Below are 18,304 nucleotides of genomic sequence, written 5' to 3'. Positions count from 1 at the left end.
TTTTTTTTTCTTTTTCACCTGAACGGTTCATGCAGCTAGCTATTTTGTAATTAATTTTTTTTTTTTTTTTTTAATTTTTCTTTTTTTTTTTGTACATTTCCCCCCCCCCGTTGGGGATATCCCTGTGGTGCCATTTCCGGTCCATCTTGCACCTACTGCCAACTAAACCCATTTGTCCAAACACACACTTCCCTTGGAGCGAAGTGATTCCCCTTTTTTGAAGACGCCTCTCCTGTTGTTTCGACTTTGGCTCCCCCAGTAGGGGTAACCCACTAGCTAAGGACTTCGAGTAAGCGTTATCGAGTGCGGAGTTTTTCCGTAATGTGGAGAAAAGTTTCGTCGTGAAGTTCGTAATGGTATACGTAATAAAGGATGATAAATCCGTGAAAAATTTTATAAATGATCAAAGGATAAGCAGACCACACTGTCAACCCAATCAAAAGGGTAGGGGCTTTGGGCGATCCACCCGCTGTGCGTAGGCCTCACCTCCCTTGCGCTTACGCTGAAGGTACTGACCGTAGGGCAACCAGTCAGAGGATTTTTTACCTTTGGACATGCGTTTCTCTTTCTCGATGCGCTCCTTCCTCCTAAAGAATTGTTCTCGCACTTGATCCAACTGAGATTTTGTTTTGAATGTCTTCCCCTCTCGGAACAAATTCAATTCATATTCATCAATGTTCAGCTGAATTAGTTGGCTGTCCTTTACATTTTCCTCGTAGATGTCCCGCTTCTGTTGCTTTATCATGTTGTTAATAAGTACCTGTATATCTGTTATGTGTCGACCCACATGGAACAACTCCTTTATGGTTTTCGCCGTTGGATACACCTTAGCTGTGTACATCTGTCGTAGGACATAGAGTGTACTTTTTGAGGATTTGGTTTTGATGGCTGCACGTAGAACCAGATTCAGAGTCTTTTCATCTGCCTTCACTTCCGTTTGATTCACCATGTAATCGTACAGACAAAGAACCCGCCCGTAGTCTTCCATTTTGTAGAAGAGCAAATTGTATAGCAATCCGAAGGTGTATACATCAGGGAGGCACTCAAAGTGAGTGTAGTATTTTAGCATGCTGATGGCATAGTCATGGTAGTCACAGTGTATGTACAACTGCACGATGCTATTCAATATTTTTGTTCCACCAGGGAGGGGAGTCACTTCTTCACCATTAGAGGTGTTAACTCTGGGTAGTTTGCCTTCTCCACCAGTAGTGGTACTAACTTCGTTTGGGCTACTGTCCCCCGCGTCTATTCCATTGACCATCTCATTCATTGTCGGGTTGGTTGTCGGGTTGGTTGTCGGGTTGGTTGTCGGGTTGGTTGTCGGGTTGGTTGTCGGGTTGGTTGTCGGGTTGGTTGTCGGGTTGGTTGTCGGGTTGGTTGTCGGGTTGGTTGTCGGGTTGGTTGTCGGGTTGGTTGTCGGGTTGGACGCCCTTGCCCTACGAACCAGTTCGTGGACCACCGCCCAGGCGTACCGGATATTGTTGTGACGATCGCTGAGCGTGATGCCCTCCCTGCGGCAATTATTCGCAAAGGTACGTATGATGTAGCAACACATCTCCTCCGTGATCCTAACGCGGTTTTTGTTTGCACTCTTCAAAACTTCCTTGAGCCTCTTTACATTCCCTGTCGTGGAGCAAGCGATAATTAAGTATAACACCAGCCGATGGTTAACATTCATTTCGTTCGCCATGTAAATATTATGAAAGTGAAAGACTTGTGAGAAGTAATCTCTCCTCTTCGAAAGACAGTGGATAATCTCAATGAGAGTTATGTCGGTAACCTTCATATGGTTACTAACCATGGTGTCGTAAAAATTCAAACACTTCTCTGCCTCTGCTCTGTATGCACACTTCTTAATCATGATGGTGTATAGAACCTCATCAGGGGTAACATTTCTGTAATTAATAATGTAATTAAAAAATGATTCAGCCCTTTCATAGAGTTTGTGTTTTATCAATCCATCAATGAGGGTAGAATAAATGGGTAGGTCTACTTCTATATCTTCTTTTATCATTTTCCTGTACAGGTGGAAGGCACTTTTAATATCGTTGTCCAATATATGTGCCTTGATTAAAATACAGTAAGTATGTTTGTCTGGACTTATAGCGTCTTTTACCATTTGGAGGTAAATTAGTCTACCCAACTTTGCATTTTTGTGGACAACAGATGCATACATCAAGCAGTTGTATGTCTCGACATTTATTTTTAGGTCATGTTGCTTGAACAGATTAAAAGTGCGAAATGCTTCTTCTTCCTTGTTAAAGAGTATTTTACTTTTTAAAAGATTGTTGTAATCATCCATGTTATATTGTCCTTCCTTTATCATGTCGTAGAAATTCAAGTCCAGGTATCTACGCAGTTCCTTTATTTTTTCCTCCTTCTCGATTCCATAGTAGTAGCTTACGTACTTTTCACAACTCTCCAATAGGTTCGGCGACAGGTTCCTTTCCTTGAATAGATGGTAGTTATCCCTTAACTGCTTGAACACGTTCGTACTGTTATCAACAATGCCTTGGTATCCATCTCGGGGTACATCCTCCCGGGTAAACTCCATGTTAATCTGTTGACTTTCTTCCTGATTATTCCCCTCCTTGTGGGGATTATCCCCCCCTTTCCCGCTAAGCCTTTTCAAAAAGTGGAGAGGTGCCGCTCGCCTCTGAAGATACGTTCCCCTGGGGGGGTCCTTCCCCTGGGGAGGTTCCATCAAGTTTGGCGCAGGCCCCTCCTCGGAGATTATGTGATCCATGCTGAGGTGCGCCTCTCCATTCACACATTTGTTAACGTTGTTGTCTACGTTGGAAGTAGCCTCTTCGCGCACCTCCGAGGGGGATCTCCCCACTAGGGAATGCTCCCCGGCGCATGTAAGCTCCGTCACGTCGATAACCTCCTCGCCTTTGTTCAAACTCTCCGCGGTAAGCTCCCACCCGACAGACCTATGCACCTTCCGTTTCAACCAAAAATAAATATCCTTATTAAAAATATTCTTCGCATCACTATTCTTGTTGATTTCACTTTGCATATTCTTTCTCCTTTTACACGACTCCAGGATGTCTTTTTTACCTACCTCCGAAAAAATGGAAACGTTCAATTTAGAATTTCCGTTGGGGGGGAGTAAACCAAACTTCTCATTTGTATCATTAGTGATATCATTATCCACCTCGAATAGATAGCCATCATCAATGGGAGAAGTACTACCAAAACCTGTGTGTGTCTTCCCATCACCTTGAATTTCCTCCTCCTTTTTAAAAAATGTATCTGCATTTTTACCTGCACTGTTCAGGCAATTATAAAACTTATCATCTTCCCTACCTTTTTCCTCTTCATATTTGTTAATAATCTCCAAATAATCGTGAGAACTGTTAAAGATGATTCTCTTCATGAGGTTTTTTTTTTTCTCTCTTGAGCTGAATAATTTATCCACTGTATCTTTGACCTGTTCATCCTGTACTACTTGTTTATCGTCCCTCTTGTGTAACCCTCTTGTGCCTGCGTCAAGCATGCCTTTCCTATTTATCGGTGTGTAGAACTGTACTGTTTTCTCCTTTCCATGAACGGTACCATTTTTTTCCATGTTGGAATGCCCAACCAAGGATTCCAGCATATGGGGTTGTTCCTTTGGATGGCGCTCCGTCGCTCTGGCACCATCCTGTTTACCATTACCCTGTTGTAACTCCCCAGGTTTTGTTACCCCCTGGAGTATTTTTTTTATGTTGGCCCTCTTGTACCTCCGAATTACTTCTTCATTAGTGGAAAGGTCTACCTCTTTCTTCCTCCTGTCAATTAACTGTCCCAGGGTCGCTGCAGATCTCTTCCCTTGGGCGTTGGTCCCTCCGAGGAGGATGCCCTTGAAACAGGCACCCCCTGATTTGAAGCTCCATCGGGGAGGGGGTGTTCTCACTCCGAGATCTTTAAAGTAGATTATACAGTTTGATCGATTCATCTGTTGCGTTTCACATGTTGCGTTTCACATGTTGCGTTTCACATGTTGCGTTTCACTTGTTGCGTTTCACTTGTTGCATTTCACATGTTACCTTTCACTTGTTACGTTTCACATGTTACCTTTCACTTGTTGCGGTTCCTCGTTCGGTGCGGTCGATTTGGCTGAACGCTGCACTTGGATGAAATCCCCGCCCCCCTTGTGTGCAAAATGCATCTCCAAAAGCTTTCCGCGATGGAAAAAAACAAAGAAAAAAATGAACGCAATACTAATCTGCCATATATCCTTTCAGCCCTTGGAGATTCAAAAAATTGACTTGAAGAGAAACCGACGTGCACAATATTTAGTACTGTAGATCCCCCCTGGATGATGCTGCAAAATCACACTTAACCTAGCAACGTTCCAGAATATTATTTTATTTTATTTTATTTTTTATTTTTATTTTTTATTTTTTTTCACAACAATTTATTTTTTGAGGCACCGTAGGAAGTTTTGCATGCCATTCAGGGGGAACCCTCACCCAGTTGTTCACATTTCGGAGTATAAACGACAGCAGTCCTCTTTGTGGATGGTCCCAATGGATCACCTAAAAGGTAATAGAGCAGTATTTTCCCTTTTCTTCACTTAACTTTGTGAAGTATCCAAGTAAGGAACACACATGTACAAAATGGCTTAGATAGAAATACCCCCCTACACCCAATTTCTTGGGACAGCCCTTTACACACATGTTGCCTGTTGACACTCTTTTGTGTTGCCACTTCAAGTAGGTTTTTTTCCTTCCCCTTTTTTTTTTTTTTTTTTTTTTTTTAATCCACCTCTGGAGACCTCCGCGCCAGTTCATCTTACCTACTCAATATCGCCAACCCCCCGAGGTGGATTAAAAAAAAAAAATATATATTTGCACAGAGGGGAGCCAACTTAGAAAAAATTCCTTTAAGATGAAGAAATGGGTGGTGTCCTCTTCAAAGAAACCCCTCCAAGATGATAGTTCATCAGCGTGGTTTAACTTCGTCCAGGGCGGGGGAGGGATGAAACGTAGATATTGATTTGCTCAATTTTGTTCATTAGCGATCTCCTTCCCTGTTGCCACTGTTACAAGTGTTCCGCTGCGTGCACCATCTTCGAGGGCACCCCACGTGGGGTTTTCAATGATGTTCGTTACTAGGATGAGCATGAACCCGTGGAGCGGGACCCTTTTCGACTGGTTCTTTTTTTTTTTTTTTTTTTTTTTCTTTTTTTTTTCCTGTGCATCAATGAATGGCATCATGTGCAGATAATAAGATGAAGAAACGATTAAAGCAACTAACCTGGGGTAGAACGGAGTGGTGTATTTACGGGGCGGACCGACATGCCCGTATTTCACCTTCTCCTGGATGTGCAAAAAATGCACTCACACAGGTTGCATGCAGATAAGTGTACATATGTGAACGCTATACTCATGTGCATACGGGAGTGTTCGGCTCTAATTGGATCGGGCCAACTGGGTCGGGGCATCTGGATCGGCCAAGAAAGTTCGATTTTGCGGGGGCCTATGTGCAAGTAACACTGCGCTTGCCCCGCATAGACATAGGTTCACACGCGCAAATGCATCCCACTGTTAGGAGAACCGCAACCATGAGTTTACTTCCTCAGTGGAAAAAGAATGCTCATTCGACTTTACATACAATGGTAAAGGAGGGTATCCCCTGTATGTGTAGATAATCTGTGCATGAGGTTCCACTTCATTTCCCGATGATGAGGAGGGTCAAATTAATTTGTGCCTTTCCACTCCGGTTCAGCATTTCGCTCGAGGAGCAAAAAAAAAAAAAAAAAAAAAAAAAAAACAGAATCGATCTAGTGTGCTGTAATAATACAAGGGGGTTGTCCCTCATTTGAAAAATTACATAACCGGTTTGCCTTTTTTTTTTTTTTTTTCTTCTTCCTTGAGTGGGTTGCCGATCTATGTGTATGCTCACGGTGAACCACATTGTTAATGCATCCCCTAACCGCTCCTCTCCCAATACACATGCACATGCACGCGATTCGCAGAAGAGATGGTAGCATTAATATGCCTCAATTGCCTAAGTACAGGGCGGGCGCGAGAAAAAACAATCCCTCGATTGGTCCTAAAGGAAGTAGGGAGTTGATAATCAGAAAGGTGGAAACGGCGAAAGGAGTGACGAAAGGAGCGACGAAAGGAGCGACGAAAGGAGCGACGAAAGAAGCGGCCATTGAATTTCCAACCAAAGTGCTAACCGATCTGCTAAACGAACCGACAACCGTTACACAGTGTATACAACTCAAGAAAAGCGCCTCATTAATCCATCGAAAAAGGAGCTCCCCCACCCACCCAAAAAAAAAAAAAAAAAAAAAAAAAAAAAATACAAAAAGGAAGGAAAAAAATAAAAGGACCAAATGGTGAAGTGATTAAACAAGAAAAATGAAACTATCGGAAAAAGGCAAAACAGAAAATGGAAAAGCGAACAAATTAATCTATGGTGCAGATTTTTTTTTTTTTTTTTTTTTTTTGTTGCATATCGGTGAAGTGCCATTCCATTTTGGCGAGGAAATTAAAAAAAAAAAAAAAAAAAAAAAAAAAAAAAAATGGAAAATTTTAAGAATACACTTTCAATGGTACGAGTGACGGCATTTGCGATCGGAGTTAAGACTTTTGAATTTGTGCAAAATGAAAAAAATGCTATATAGTCTCTTCTATTGAGTATTTTTTTTTTTTTTTTTTTTTTTTTTTCTCTCTTTTTGGCGCGTTTTTCTCTTCATACAATATATTTGTGGTCGTTACTTTGGTCCCCGCAGTTCCATAGGCTGTTGCGTGTGTAGGTTGTTGAACTTTTCCATCAATTCATTTTCCTCACATGGGACTTTTTTTTTTTTTTTTTTTTTTTTTTTTCTCCTTTTCTTTGCTCGCTTGCCGAGATATAGTGAGCACACCGTTCCTCGAATCTTTGCTCCTTTCTCGTATTCCATTTCCCCCCCCCCCCCCCTCTACTTGCCTATGTACACACGATAGTGCTTTCCGCGCAGAGCCCCCTCTACAAAATGAAGAGTACACACAGTGGAGAATTAAAAAAAATAATAAAAATAATAAAATACACATATATATATTTATGTATAAAAAAAATATTTTTTCTCTGGTTAGCCATTTAACTGTATCTCACCTTATGATATTTTTTTTTTTTTTTTTTTTTTTTTTTTTTCTCTCATTTTTGCGTACATATGGCGCGTGTGCCCCTGCGTACGCGCGTGGATACTCTACACTGGGTACACATGCACAAGTGCTAGTCTTTGAGCTCCATGTATTCGTTTTTTTTCTCCCCCCATGCTTTATACATGACCATTTTGCATTTTTCTCCGCGTCGCCAAAAAAAAAAAAAAAAAAAAAAAAAAAAAAAAAAAAAATACAGAGGTACGTATTCTCCCCTAGTTTAAATGTACATACCTTCAGGAGGATACATTGTGTACGATGATGTTTCACCAGGGACTAATTTATTTTCAGTCCTTGGAGTTATTTCTACACAAATTCCTTTTACCATGTATGTGTCCCGACTCAACTTTTCCAACATCTCTCTGGATTCATAATCACTCATTCTTCCGCGCTTTTAATTTTACACCCCTTTGACTATGTATGAGAAAACGGCGAATGTCTATCCGCGTGGTTTCTCCAAAGTGCAGTGAACACGAAGCGAGCGTGAAACGAATGATAATGTAAACCATGCGAAACGGGCCAAGTTCATGTAAAGAACCACTTTACTCCTGCCCTATGCTTTAACACATCACGCTTTCCCCTTCTCCCTCCATCATCAAGCCTTGTTTTTACTAACTGCATGTGAGATGTCTTCCCCTCCTTTTTACCTTCTGTTCATTCCCCTTAAGATGATTGACGCAGCATCGCTCAAAGCAGTTGCCTACCTTTTGTAACGATGACTTCTTTTTAAGTCCGTTTTCCTCTCCTATCGCATTTGTATCCCGCTCACACGGGTGAACCTGTATGTTTGAATCTTCACAAAGAAAGCACACATGAGTATCAAACCCTTTGTGTAGTCACCCCCTTACATGGTCATTCCTTTTGCATGGCCATTCCTTTTGCATGGCCATTTCTACACCACAGAACAGGTGTACATGTGGCGTTCATTCCTCCCCATTAGGAAGACTAGCTAGCCATCCTAACCAATAGATGTCCTCATCTGTGGGCTTACTCCATCAACAACGTGCCTACTTGGTGTGATGGGAAAATGTTATTTATTGCTTCTCACCTTTTTTCATGGCCGCCTCTGTGTATACAAATCACCATGTATCCCTGCATCTACACCCTAGAGGTTTGGAACTTCAAATGAACGCTTTACTTCGATCCCTCCACCTCATGACAACTGTATATATGAATAATTTTTTTTTTTTTTTTTTTTTTTTTTTTTTTTTTCTCCTGATTTGACTCCATTTTGTTATCTCAGTTGTAGTTTCTTCTTCGTCATCAGCATCTTTTTTTTTTTTTTTTTTTTTTTTTTTTTTTCCATCCTGTTATTTCTCCCCAGTGGTATACATCCATTAAGGGGAAAAGACATAAGCACATAGACACGTTTACGATTGATAAATTTGAGGGACTCTCCAAAAATGTGCATGCAGTTGTGCACCACCTGGTCTTCGGTTTCCCTCCCGACACAAGTACACATACACAACATTCATTGTGTATATGACCAGGTCGATAGTTCAGTGCATCCATTCGATTTGAAAAAAAAAAAAAAAAAAAAAAAAAACATTGTCTCTGTCCACCATCACCGTTTCTATTTTTGTCTTCCTTGCTTCTTTAATTCATCCTCCCGTGTACTTACGACATCATCAACGACATTACACGATCTGTTGTGATTTGTCGCGACGACTGCTCCTTCGGTGGGTTCACCCTCAAGGGGGGGGAGGGGCACATGGAGGAGTTCATTGCGCAAAGGAGTTATTCACCCTGTAGCATGCATATCTTTCCATTCGTAGATTTTCTTTTGCCTTCCTCAGGGAGTCGGCGAGCGGAGAGGCTTGCATCCATATCCTTGCACCAATATCCTTGCACACGCAACCACACACAAACTTTCCCTCTCTTTCTCCTTTTTCGTCTTCTCCATTCTGATGAAGTACTTGAGCACGTGTTGATCCGTCCAGTTAGTGAAGGGGAAAAAAATCAATTCCATTCACCATTCATCAGGAATACTTATTCTTACGTAATTACATGATCGAAAATTTTTTTTAAAACAAATGAATTATTCTACATCCGAACGTGCCTCCACTTGCTCACCCACTCACCATCCTAATTGAATCAATAATAGTGCGACATTTTTACATATTGTAATTCCTCCGTTCATTTTTTTTTTTTTTTTTTTTTTTTTTTTTGAGATAGCCAATACGGTTGAAGAGGTGGCTATGTTGTCGGGGGGAGGTTCTCCTTTTTGTGGCCAAAGCTGATGAGAATGGTGATATCCGTGGGAGAGGGGGTTATGTCTACCCACCTGCACGGAAGCGAGACAACTAACAACATGAATCAATTGCTCATGACGAATGGAACTCCCAATCAACACAGATATGAAGGCACAGATGGAACAGGTGGGACAGGTGGGACAGGTGGGACAGGTGGAACAGGTGGAACAGGTGGACACAGCGTTGTGGTGATGAAGAACCAAATGGCGCAAGGGGTGAATACCCAAAGTGCACTGCAACCAACTGATTACGTTGATCACCTGAAGGAGGACACTCACATACTTCCAAAAGCAAGTGACACAGTCGTGGAAAATATCATGCCCTTTTATTTAAATGGAGATGAAGACACACCAGATTGTAATCCGACACAATTCACCTTCAACCAATATGAAAACACGAACGTTTGTTTCGACAAGGAAAACTCCTACACCACACCGATAAATCAGTTCGAGTACCTCAATGATATGGACACCAAAGTGAGTCAGCTCTATGAAGAAACCACCATGGAAGGTACACACAACGACGATGGTGCGACAAATCTGCAGATAGAACAGATCTCCTCTCATGTTCCATACATGCATATGATCCCAAATGACCAAAGGAATGAACCCGGTATTCGATATAACTCTCAGATGAATTATCTGAAGAAAAATGGGAAACCTAATTATGGTGGCATTCATGGAGGAATATTTTCATCCCTTTTGAGAAATGCAGGTAGAGTAGACTCCTATGAGGTGAACTCCAGTGGGGCGAACTTCAGTGGAGACAAACCGGAGAACCTCATGATGGATCACATTTTAAAAAGGGCACTTCAAAGCAGCGATATTTTGCAGAATGAAGTTTTGAGTAGCGACATTCTGCAGAACGAATGCGTTCCCAATGGGTGTTCTTCTGACGAGTGTGCTTCTGACGGGTGCACCCCTCCACAACAAACCATCAGCGACCACGATGTCTACCCCCACCAAGGAAACTTCACCCGCGGAAGAGAAGATGCCAAAAGGGAATTCTACCTGAACAGTCAGGCGATTTTAAACACGGATCATCTGACCAAGCAGAATTCCCAAATAAGGTACAGCACAGTGAATGGAGGTGTATTCCACCAGAGTTATTCAGACAGTTATCGACCTCCCATCGAAGGGAGCCTTTTCTACAATGCGCAATTCGATGGAGAGGGAATACATAATCAGAATGAAAATAACCATTCAAACAAGAGTGTCAATCGAAGTTGCACAGATGGACTATATTTCTACTACGGTGAAAACAACAAGGGGGATGATGGTACGGGGGAGAAAAGTTTTTATGTATCATCAGGCCCAGTGAGCGACGCCAGTGTGGGTAGCGTTTCAACTGGGCTGAACACACAGACAACAAACTGGAATGATAAAAGAATGAATAACTTTGCACCGTTCAGATGGAGTGAAGTCAGGAGAGCAGATAACTCAAGCACTGTACGCATCGATGGATTATCTGTAATAGGAGAGCGATCTCCCTACGGTGTAACGAGTGAACGCATCTTTTCTATCCGTAGGAAGACAGATGCACTGAGCACAGTGAACAATACCTCTTTTAATATAGCTTGCCCGAATGGTGAAGAAGAAATCTCTCCCGATTTTTCAGTTCATACGACACAAATTTGTAGACGATTTAATCAGGAAGGGGTTCCCCCCGAAGAGGAAAAAACTTATGGAGAATATTCCACAGGGGAATGTCAGGAGATCTACTCCATTACAAACAAAGACACATTACCTAATTACATTTGTAAGTCTACTAAGGGGATTTCCGATTTGTGTTCCACCTTTTCGGGTGGTGATTTATCCTCCTTGGCTAAGCAGATGGATACGTTACATGGGGAGGTATATAAGAGTGACTCTTCCCACTTGGGTTTAGATCGCTCCTTCACCAACAGTATACAATGTATTAATGCCTGCGTAAAAGCAGAACCAATTGTAGGGGAGGAGTGCAGTGAGGTGGCAATATTCGATCATGTAAATCTTGGAGGGAGAGCACATAGTAGGAATCTTCCTCATGGAGTGAACAAAGCGGAACCATCAAGTGGAGAAATGTATTTTCCAATAACCATGTGTGCGAGCGCCCCTAAGGAGGAATATTCGGAGGGGACAGAACCCATGCAGAACCCATCATATAATGGTAATGATCCGTATCCTACTTTGTATTCACAAAATAACATCTATAACAACTTGTCGAATTGTCAGAAAAACAATCAAATGATCAATCCCCCTGGATCAGCTACCCAACCTCAGCAGTACAATCGTTTCGATCATGGAGACACGAACAACATTAATGGTGATTACTCGTTTCGGGAAGTAAAAGAGGAAGAAGATGAACTACCCTCTGCACATAACACCTACCCATATAGTTATCAAAGTGATGTAATATCTACTTGTGAAAATAATCCAATGGAAAACCATTTGCTACATCGACAAGATATATTTAACCAGGACAATGTGTCCCATTTTAGCCTGAACAGTGTAGCTGTGGATTCATTCGAAGATAATTACAAGGGAAGGAAGCGCGTGTCGTCTTCTAGCTCCAATGGTTGTGAAGTATCAGGAAACAGAAGTGTATCTATGGGTGTGAGTCTCCATGATGTTAGTCCTGTAGGAAACTCTCTAACGGAAGGTTCTACAACCGGTTTGCAGAATCAAGACCCATTCTCACGAAACAACACATGTAGTGCCTATACAATGGACATGAATGTGGAAGGAATGGAGAGAAATCACTCCTCAATGCTTATGCCACGACTAATCCATAACGATATTCCTGCAAGTGCAAACCATCATGTGGGTGCTCATCCACTGATAACCATGGTAGAAAATAACTCCTTCAAAGGATCGAATGGGTTTGTTGATGCATCGACCAAATGTGTTAACGTCTACGGGGGTGTCGATATGGTAGTCATGTCCCCTTCGAATAAAGGCTCTCCAAATGGTGCAACTTACCTTGGAGATGAACATATATACATGGGTTCTAACCGTTCTAGGATAATTAATGGGTTCAAAGATCCGTGTTCCATGCAGATAGATGCATCAAATGGGTTGTACCCCCCCAATGTAAGCACTAATCAGATGAGCACCTACCCATACGATTTCCTAACGTTCAATCAATCCAGTAGTTACTATAATGGTGTGAACGACGCAATGGTGGATGGAAGAACAGATGATGCATCATATGGTTATACCCATGAATCCGTTAGAGGGGAAAATAATTATGTACATCTCAAGGGAGAGTATAATAACAGTGATGAAGAAATTTGCAGTAGGAATTACTCCACCAAGGTGAATATGATAAAGACAAGGGGATATGCCCATGTGTCTACAGGAGATTATGGAAAGGATAGTAGGAGCAGTACAACGACAAGTGTACTAAATGAGGAGATTATCACAGGGAGTGGTTTCTCTGGGGGGAATATGACCATGCAAGGAGGTTCTTGTGTCGACAATATACGTGGGAATCTGCTGAAATTGATGGCAATGAAGTTAAGTGGAAACAGCGGTGCAGGTGACACGAAAGGAATGAGGAACATAGGGTGTGCAGGTGATATGGTGTACAACACCGATTACATTAACTTCAACGATAATCCCAACAAGTACAACTACTTTCTACAGACCAGTTGTAGTGTCAGGAGTGCCTACCCCGCCGGTGGTGTTTCATCGAAGAAGTCACCGATAAAAAATAGCGTCCACGTAAACAATGCTATAAGCAATTTCCACGCGGATACTCCCCACATGATCAAAGCGGCCATTGCAAAGAGGCACACGATTCTTCCGCTGAGCCTCAGAGCGCATATCGTTAAACTGCCTGTTCGTACTGGTCCTATCCGTACACCTCGCATTGGTGTACCATGGATCTCTACACACTCCATTCGTTGCCGCCGAAATTGCCCCCCTCGTCTGGTCCACATGTTCCAACTTCGCATTGTCACCCCAGGAGCGGCCATCACGAGGATGAGTATCATCCGTTCCGTCGACCCTTCTGTCAACCGTTCTGTCCATCGCTCTGTCGACCGCTCTGTCAACCATAACTGTTTCAAGCCGATTAACAGCGCTGGTGGGAAGATACACGCTCCACTGGAAGACAGAGCACGTCCAAACGAACAAATGTTACTGATGAATAGCACACATGGAGAGAACACAGAAACCGAACTCATGAAGGATGAGATCCCTCACAGTGGAAACGTAATGTATGGAGATAATAGAGCATGCGAAAGTAGTAATAATGGCAACACTCCCATCGAAAGAAAAGCAACAAAAAAACGATCCAGAAAATCAAGGGTAAAAAAAAAAAATAAAGTCTTTGGGGGAATTGTAAAAAAGGGAGGTATTTCTTTCGACTTGGAGGTGGAATCACGTAGGATTAAGGAGACACCCTTCTGTGCTTACTCGTTGATTGACTTACTTAATAACCAGAACGTGGGTAGAAGGGAGGGGTTAAAGACAATTGTGAATGAAGGCAGAGAGATGATGTGGTGTTCATGCGACATTCACCATGACGGTAATTCCTTCACCGATTATGTAGACTTCCTGAAGGGGAAGACAATGGAGGAGGACGACGAGGGAGAAGAGGAGGAACAACAACCGCAACAAGGACGGGCACAAGCACAAGGACAGGCACAAGGACACGCACAAGCGCATGCAAATGCACATAGGCAACAGTTCGAAGAAAATGAACGAACGGGTGATAGTCGGCGCGATGACCACGCAGACCGAACCGGCTCCAGGGAGGAATATCAGATCGATTCGTCGCACAAGAAAACGGAACGGATCAGGAACGAAGAGCCAGAAAAGATGATGGAGGAACCAGTAGGTAACTCAGAAGAGAGAAAATTCATTCGGAAATGCGACAATGTATATTACAATGTTAATAAAATATGGTCTGCCAATTTTAATAGACCTTTGGGTGATATCGGTAGGAAATTAATTTTAAAAGAAATTCGCGAACTGCATTACAAGGATGCAGCGAAGACAACATCACTTCTAATGCGTGAAGGACTAGATTATGGTAAGGTACGATTCATGAAGGTAAGCGAGTTGTATCATTATATGTACGCACTGGGTGTCTTTGAATATGCTGTGAAAATTTCTCTGGAATTTGGATCTAACATTAGAATGAGCAGTGTAGTGTCTCAAGGAAATTATCGAAACACATGTAACAACTTAAATAACGGATACCAATTTTGCTTCATTTGCTGCTCACACAAGAACCATTCTTTGAGTTACAATCCTGTGGGAGTTAACTTGAGGGAACATAGGATGTACATAAGAAGCTCGTCCATGTTGATGGAAGAATTTGCGGCACGCTATGTAGGGAGGAGACCCGAGAACCCTACCACACGGAGGGTCCCTATTCGTAAGTTTCTTCTCTCGATGGGTGTTAACAGTGATCCTGTTAGCATTGATCCTGTTAGCATTGATCCTGTTAGCATTGATCCTGTTAGCATTGATCCTGTTAGCATTGATCCTGTTAGCATTGATCCTGTTAGCATTGATCCTGTTAGCATTGATCCTGTTAGCATTGATCCCGTTAGCATTGATCCTGTTAGCATTGATCCTGTTAGCATTGATCCTGTTAGCATTGATCCCGTTAGCATTGATCCTGTTAGCATTGATCCTGTTAGCATTGATCCTGTTAGCATTGATCCTGTTAGCATTGATCCTGTTAGCATTGACTGTTCTACCAGTGACCATGTCAGCTGTGACCGTGTGGGCAGTCCCGGTAGTGCAGGCAGTGCAGGCAGTTCGGGGCCTACCAACGCATTCAGTTGTCGTACCAGTAGCGCCTTGAGTTCCGGGCCCAGTACCCGCCTCATCGGCGAAGCGGATGCATCACCTCTGGAGCATATGTCGGAGATGGAGCAAATGGTCACACATGCAGAGGTGCACAGTAGCATCCACGTAGGCATAACTAATCAGGATTACGCCACTACATGTTAATGGCATTGTAGGGGGGGAAGGGGGAAGGGGGGGGTGTTAAAACATAATTTGCATTACACAAGAATGGTTTTGATGTAGACGAGAGCCAAGTGGCTCGTTTGAAGTAATTCCATAGACGTGTACGACGGGTTCAGTTCTGTATGTAGGTATGTATGCTCCTAGACGCAACTGCAGAGGGGGGCAGAGCCATACATAGCGGCAGTGGCATACATAGCGGAAGAGGCATACATAGCGGAAGAGGCGTACGTAGCGGAAGAGGCAGTCGCAGTGGCATACGTAGAAGGAGTTCGTCACCCTTTCCCCCCAGCAGGATCTCGAGATAGGCATCACGGGCAGACAGGCACAACTCAAAAACGCAGTAAAAAAATTCAGTGAGGCCCACTCCACACGCTGCAAAAAATTTGCACCTCCCTTCATTTCGCAGCTCCAAGTTGGTGTGAGCATGGGTTTGGCAGCTCACCTCATGGAGAAGCAAACGAAGCGAAAGAAAAAAAAAAAATTATCGTGGCGATGGAACCGATGCGAGCGAACCAAACGCCCAAAACTGTCCAAACGAATGAAGCGAATGAAGTGAATGAAGTGAATGAAGTGAATGAAGCGGCTATGTTTCCACGCTCCAACCAAGGTGCAAGACACCCCCCAGTTGTGCCCCCCCCGCCACCCCCTGCGCAGAACCGAATGATCCCTTTAACGGGTGAGTTCCTTGCGGAAGGTCTCCATCCTAAGGGAGAAGGCGAATGCCAAAACGATACACACAACAAAAATAGCGTGAGTGATGCAGAGGGCGAAGGAGGACCACAGGATAATCGTTCCAAGGGAGAAGACGTGAAGAAGGGTGATGAAGACGACAACGGGAGTAGTGGCATAGCCAGAGGTACCACGACTGGTAATGGTAATGGAACTGCCTCTTACAACGTCAGTACCCATTCCTATGGTTGCACATCTGATCACACATCGGGCAATGGCTCAACTAGCTACACGTACAGTGGTCGAGGCGTAACCACTGTCGCTACCTACCAATCCTACTTACACAATAATTGTGTGTACATCCCCGAAATGTTAAGTCACCCTCGGAGGGAGAATATTACACCTTATGGTTACACCGAAGGAAGACTGAGCCCTACTGGTGAGGTGGCTCTATCATCCAAATTGAAAGAGGAGGCATGCTCCAATTGGAAGGAGATCATTTGGACCATAAATAAGAACGAGGAGCCTAATTGTAGTGAGCATGCAGAAGAGAAGGAAAGGATATTAATGAAGGGGATGAACAATACCTACGAACATAACCAGGTGAAGGACGCATTTCCCTACGTTCATGCTGAGGTTACTTCCAAAGGTGAACTTCCCTTCTACGTGGGACCGGCAAAAATCTGTAACCCCCCAGGAGATGCGCGAGGAGGTCACCATGACAGCGTGAAAGAAGACGAGGAAAAACTTGCGCAAGGTGAAAAAGTGAATGAAGTTCAAAGGGAAGTTGTGAAGAAGGAGGAAAGGGGGAACGTGTGTAATGATGTGGAGGTAAGAAAAACTGTTTCGTTAGAAGGGGAACCCCCCCAATGCAATTACTTATTAGGAGACGAGGAAGAATCAGAGCTGCACACCGAAAAAGAAGGAGCAAGGCAGTCGAAGAGAAAAAATAAAATTGCTTATCACACCGCTGAGGGAGGGTCCATGTACAAATATGCATTCCCAAGCACATGTTTTAGTGCAAGTAGAACCAGACGCACAGGAAGAGACGCAGCTAGCATAATCAAGAAGATCAAAAGGAACAAAGTATATACATCCATAATAAACAACATACGTAGAGAGATGTATGCACGGAAGGATGCAGAAAAAACAAACGACAAAATTAAAAAAAAAAAAAAAAAAAAAAATCTTACTTTGGTTAGTAACAATCACTGTTTAAAGGAAATCAAAGAATTGCTCTTGTTTCACGGACAGAAGGTAATAGAGCTGGACCAATTTGAAAAAGTTGGAAGCGAAATGGTGTGTCGATCAGTGGAACGAATTCATCCTCATCCATATGAGTACCCCACCCTTTCGTGGAGAGAAGGAAGATCCGTCAGCTCACTTCAAACAACTCTACAGATGATACCAAGACACATAAACACAGACAACTCGTTAACTCATAGAAAACGCATGCACCAGCACTACTCCGTCGAACGCTTATGTAAAAGTAATGTCATGAGGACGGGAAGAAGAATCAAATGGAGAAAGAATCGACTCCATAATGTAATCGAATTTGCACGGTTCTTTAGGGAAGTGTCTCAAGTGAGAAAACCGAAAAATGGTTCCCATTCTGAAGGAGACTGTGATTCAAAGGAGCTTTTAAAGAAAAAAGGAGGTGGCAGTCGCGGGGGAAGAAGCTCACCAAGCAGCCTATCTGGTAGAACCAATTGTATAGATACCCATATTGAAACCTCCGATGGGGGGGATATCAGCATGGATGGTGGCACGACGAATGACGAACTACAAGGAGCACCAATGAAGAGAAAGAAGAGAAGAGCATGAAGGAAGGAGAGATGGAACGGGGACGATCGATCGCGAAATTACTCACGATATCGAACTACATAGCGAGGGCAAGCAAAAGGTTTGGATGTATTTCCGCTTGTACCCCCGCTTAAATGGCTAGTAAATTTTGGATGAAGTGCCTTCCCCTCTCATAGAATAAGAGGACTCCGTCTGCACCCTGCCTTGCTCCCCTCTTCACAGAAATCCACCAGAAAAAGCGAACCAGAAAGAGTTTTCATTTTCGAAAAGGTAAACCTCAAAATTGAAAGTGTTGTCCCTGCTGGCGAGGGTGGGTTACAAAAGTGCAACATCATCGTGTTACTAAAAAAAGTTTTTTTCTTTTTCTTTTTTTTTTTTTTTTTTTTTTTTTTTTGTAAAATTAACCATGTAGACGTAATTTCCATGTTTGGGGAGACGGGCAGACCCTGTTTCCTCTCCGATAGAGAAAGGC

The 18,304-nt window shown here is 42.9% G+C and overlaps 2 protein-coding genes across 2 annotated transcripts; one reads left to right on the top strand and one right to left on the bottom strand.

Annotated features, from left to right (window-relative positions):
• Window positions 1-436: 436 nt before the first annotated feature.
• Window positions 437-3,940, bottom strand: PKNH_1452800 (uncharacterized protein; the record flags this gene model as incomplete). Its single annotated transcript, XM_002262372.1, has 1 exon — window positions 437-3,940. One exon carries the CDS (start codon window positions 3,938-3,940, stop codon window positions 437-439), a length of 3,504 nt encoding a protein of 1,167 aa, XP_002262408.1.
• Window positions 3,941-9,378: 5,438 nt separating this feature from the next.
• On the top strand, window positions 9,379-17,853 carry PKNH_1452700 (conserved Plasmodium protein, unknown function; the record flags this gene model as incomplete). The annotated part of the gene is made up of 2 exons (XM_039113676.1): window positions 9,379-14,758; window positions 15,767-17,853. 2 exons carry the CDS (start codon window positions 9,379-9,381, stop codon window positions 17,851-17,853), a joined length of 7,467 nt encoding a protein of 2,488 aa, XP_038970046.1.
• Window positions 17,854-18,304: the final 451 nt, after the last annotated feature.

The sequence above is a fragment of the Plasmodium knowlesi genome, assembly GCF_000006355.2.
Source record: "Plasmodium knowlesi strain H genome assembly, chromosome: 14".
Lineage (NCBI taxonomy): Eukaryota > Apicomplexa > Aconoidasida > Haemosporida > Plasmodiidae > Plasmodium > Plasmodium knowlesi.
Note: the sequence above shows the minus strand (reverse complement) of the source record. Positions and strands in the feature narration are given on the sequence as shown.